The sequence below is a fragment of the Pinus tabuliformis genome, chromosome 1_2 (genome assembly GCF_031772625.1).
Source record: "Pinus tabuliformis cultivar Carrire ecotype Pingquan chromosome 1_2, CPIR1, whole genome shotgun sequence".
In the NCBI taxonomy this organism is placed as follows: Eukaryota; Viridiplantae; Streptophyta; class Pinopsida; order Pinales; family Pinaceae; genus Pinus; species Pinus tabuliformis.
In genome coordinates, this window is record NC_142298.1 from 750,737,715 (window position 1) to 750,741,366 (window position 3,652).

Here is a 3,652-nt window from a genome sequence, read left to right on the forward strand (position 1 = left end):
TTTTCCAAGATAGCACACCTTCTCACATTCTTCAATCGTGGATTTAGATCTAGGAGGGGTTGTCCTCTCCTTCTTGATGTTGAAGTGATTGCGTTCCAATTCTTAGTAGCCTTCATTTTTAGTTACAATAACACCATATTGCGTTACAAATCCAATGAAAGTGAGTATCATGTTGAACACTTTGGTTTGACTTTTTAATTAAGGATTTATATCCATTATTAAAAGGTCATTGGTTTGATTCCCAAGTGCTCCAATTATAACAACAACATCGTTTTGTCATACAACTTCAATGAAAATGGATACTTTGTTGAACACCTCAATCTAGACTTTGGTTAATGGTCCATATCCATTAGTAAAATGTTGTTTGTTTGATTCCCAAGTGACCCTCTTGATCTTGATAGCTCCAATGAAAGTGGGTACTTTTTTGAACCCCTCAATTTGGGGTTTTTGTTAAGGATTCGTGTCCATCAATAAAAGCTTGTTGATATAAAAGCAACTTTCTTGGTTGCAATGACATCATATTGTCTCACAACTCCATTAAAGTGGATAACTTGTTGAATGCCCTAATCTAATGTTTTAGTTAAAGATCCATATCTATTAGTTTTTTTTTTTTTTTACAAGAGCGGTTATAGGATTTCATTAACTGCTTGGCTAAAGGCCACCCATTCGGTTACAAAAGGAGGAGCAAATTTCAGCATGCCTTTCTACCAAGAGGGAAATGGCGCCTGCTCTTATCAGCTTCCTCTTTCTACAATTGTTAAAGTGCACTTTTGCTACTAATTGTCTGAGCTGAAAGATACAAACGAACTGATGTAAAAGAAAGCAGTAAACCATGGCTCTTTACGGGATAGGTGCCCACAGAATTTCCTTATTTTTGAGAATGGTTCCAGCCTCTAAGTGTACTGCCTTGTTTGCCTCAATGTCTGCTGCTTTATTATTTGTTCTCAATACATGAAAATAATTCAGATGTAGGGACTTTGACATGCTTTTGATCCTTGTAATTAATCTTGCTAGCTGCAGATTTGCTAGGTTGGAGTTGGTCACCACTGTTCTTATGATTACTTGGGAGTCTCCAAAGACATTTGCCTCCCGAATTCCCAGCTCTTTGAGGAAGTTTACACCTTGGAAGAGGGCCAACGCCTCGGCTTGTATGTTAGAGGAATGGCCTAATCCCCAAGCGAAATTGTGTGGAGATGTGTTGTCTAGAATATTAATGTGTCCACCAGCACCGACCTTTCCTGGATTCCCTTTTGCTACCCCATCAAAGAATAGGGAGGGAATTGGTTGATTAGACAGCCATTCCTGAAAATCTTCTTCGTTTTTCCTAACTTGCCAATCTTCGAGAATCGGAGGAGAGCTTCTTGGGTTATGAAAATTAAACTTAAGGACAGATCCCAGGTCTCTGTCTTGCTGACTGAGATTTGAGTCATATCCTTTGTCTTCCAGCCACTCGGTTAGCTGGCATTTCACTGAGTTGACTACTATTCTATGGTCCTGTTCCTTACTCTGGAATATCCTCCTATTCCTTTCCAACCAAACATGCCAACTGATGAATTTTGGCAGTGCACTCCAAGCTGTCCTGACCGTTTTGTTTTTTGGTTGTGCGCCTGGATATCTGGCCATCCAGACCACGAACAGATCCTGCACAGAAGTAGGAAAAATGAAATCATAATTCCAAGGATCCAGCAGCTCCTGCCAAATAGAGATTGTAAATTTGCATTTGATCATGAGGTGGAGGGCGGTTTCTGAGTTCTCCTTGCAAAGAATGCATCTGGAAGGCCCATTGATGCCTATTTTCTGGAGTCTATCCTCAGTGAGGATTTTTTGGTGGCAGAGAATCCAACAGAAATGATCTATTTTAGGAATTGAGGGAAAATTCCATATGCCTACCCAAGGGGCAGGGTTGGGAGGCACGTGGGGACGTTCAAGACACTTAGAGTATCCCTGAGAGACTGTATATCCTGCCCAGTTTTTTCCCCAACCTCTCACGTGCGCGCGTGGATAGGGGCCAGCCCGTGTATGAGGTTGCTGAGCGATGCCAACTCCAGTTGCAAGGTGATGGGCACAGGGAGGTGTTTCCAACCCACCCAGGTATCCTTCGTCCACATCGATAGGTCCCACAGGGTGTGGACATTTGTTGCAGCTATCCAGTTCTTTAACTCTGTAAAATCTCTCAATTCTTCCAGCGAAGGTCGATCCAGAATTTTGTCACTCCACAGCTGAATTCGTTTGCCATTCCCATGAATCCAGTGAGAGTAGTTTTTTATCATCGGACCAATTCTGTTAATGAACGTGCTGAAAGGAGTTCTGAGTTGGTTTTTAGGCTGATCCAAACATCTGAGCCTCATTCCTCTTGAAATATTTTCTCCACAATGCAATCTGTGCCCAATTTGGATTAGGAGCAATGATTTTCCAAATTAATTTGGCTCCCATGGCAAGATTCTAAGCTCTGAGGTCTTTAAATTTCAAGCCCCCTTCAAGAATTGGTTTGGTGACTATTTCCCAATTGATTAGGGAAAATATCTTGTCATTTTGTTTGCCTCCTTTCCAGAAGAATTGCCTGATTAGTTCCTCCATATTTTTGATGATTCCCATAGGTGCCAGGAGGACAGAGAACTTGAAAATCGGAAGACTGTTGAGAACTGCCTTGATGAGCACTGCTTTGCCTGCAATGTTGAGCCAAGAGGATCCCCAGGCTTGCATCTTTGCTTTGAATTTGTCTAACTGAGGTGACCAGTCTTTGCTTGATGCCCTCTTGTTGAAAATTGGTAGACCAAGATATTTGAATGAGGACCAGTTAGTGGAGGCTGCAAATCCAAGGCATCTGGCTATGGAGTTTGCAGTATAAGCAGGGATGTTCCATCAGTAAATCTGACATTTACCCTTGTTTAACACGTTGCCTGAGACCTTACAGAAGTCGTCCAGAACTACTTTGAATTTAATAGTTGAATGCGGTGTTGCAACTCCCAGCAGTAGAGTATCATCTGCAAAGAGAGCATGATTGATGCGTTTCACCCCTCTTGCAATGCACAGGCCAGCAATGTCCTGTTCTTGTTGCTTTTTATTCAGATAGAAACTGAGAACATAAGCCTAAATGACGAATAGGAGAGGTGAAAGAGGGCACCCCTACCTCAGCCCTCTAGAGGCTTTAAAGAATTCAGCGGCCCTTCCATTCACCAGAGGGGCAATCCAAGGCTCCGATATGCAAGCTTTTATCCACTTTATGAGGCTTTGCCCGAATCCCAATTTATACATTACATCAAACAAAACCTATGTCTAACACGGTCAAAGGCATTAGCTAGATCTAATTTAATAACCATACCTTTTTCCTTTCGGTGTTGGCTGGAATGGATTGCCTCTTGCACCAACGCAAAATTGTCCACCAACTGCTTGCCCTAAATGAATCCACCTTGATTGTCCGGAATGATTTTAGGGAGAAATCTTTTCAGCCTGTTTGCTATCACTTTGGTGATCACTTTGTACCCAATATTACATAATGAAATTGGGCGAAATCTATTGAAAGAGTTTGCACCTTTTTCCTTGGGGATGAGGGCGAGAAATGTCGAATTTGTGCAGCCCCCAATCTTCTGACAGTCCTGGGATTTCTGAATCATTTTGAGGAATTCCTTCTCAACTATCTGCCAACAAGTTT

At 41.9% G+C, this 3,652-nt stretch overlaps 1 protein-coding gene across 1 annotated transcript; it reads right to left on the minus strand.

Moving 5' to 3' along the window:
* Window positions 1–840: 840 nt before the first annotated feature.
* LOC149207951 (uncharacterized) lies at window positions 841–3,255 on the minus strand. The gene is made up of 5 exons (XM_089398191.1): window positions 3,131–3,255; window positions 2,901–3,076; window positions 2,561–2,807; window positions 1,891–2,161; window positions 841–1,692 (listed from the first exon to the last, which is right to left on the minus strand). Exons 1-5 carry the CDS (start codon window positions 3,253–3,255, stop codon window positions 841–843), a joined length of 1,671 nt encoding a protein of 556 aa, XP_089254317.1.
* Window positions 3,256–3,652: the final 397 nt, after the last annotated feature.

Coding starts and splice junctions, on each gene's coding strand:
- LOC149207951 (XM_089398191.1), bottom strand. CDS start 3,255: ATGTATAAATTGGGATTCGGGCAAAGCCTCATAAAGTGGATAAAAGCT. Junction 3,077..3,130: donor AAAGCCTCTAGAGGGCTGAG/GTAGGGGTGCCC, acceptor TTATGTTCTCAG/TTTCTATCTGAATAAAAAGC. Junction 2,808..2,900: donor CGACTTCTGTAAGGTCTCAG/GCAACGTGTTAA, acceptor TTGGATTTGCAG/CCTCCACTAACTGGTCCTCA.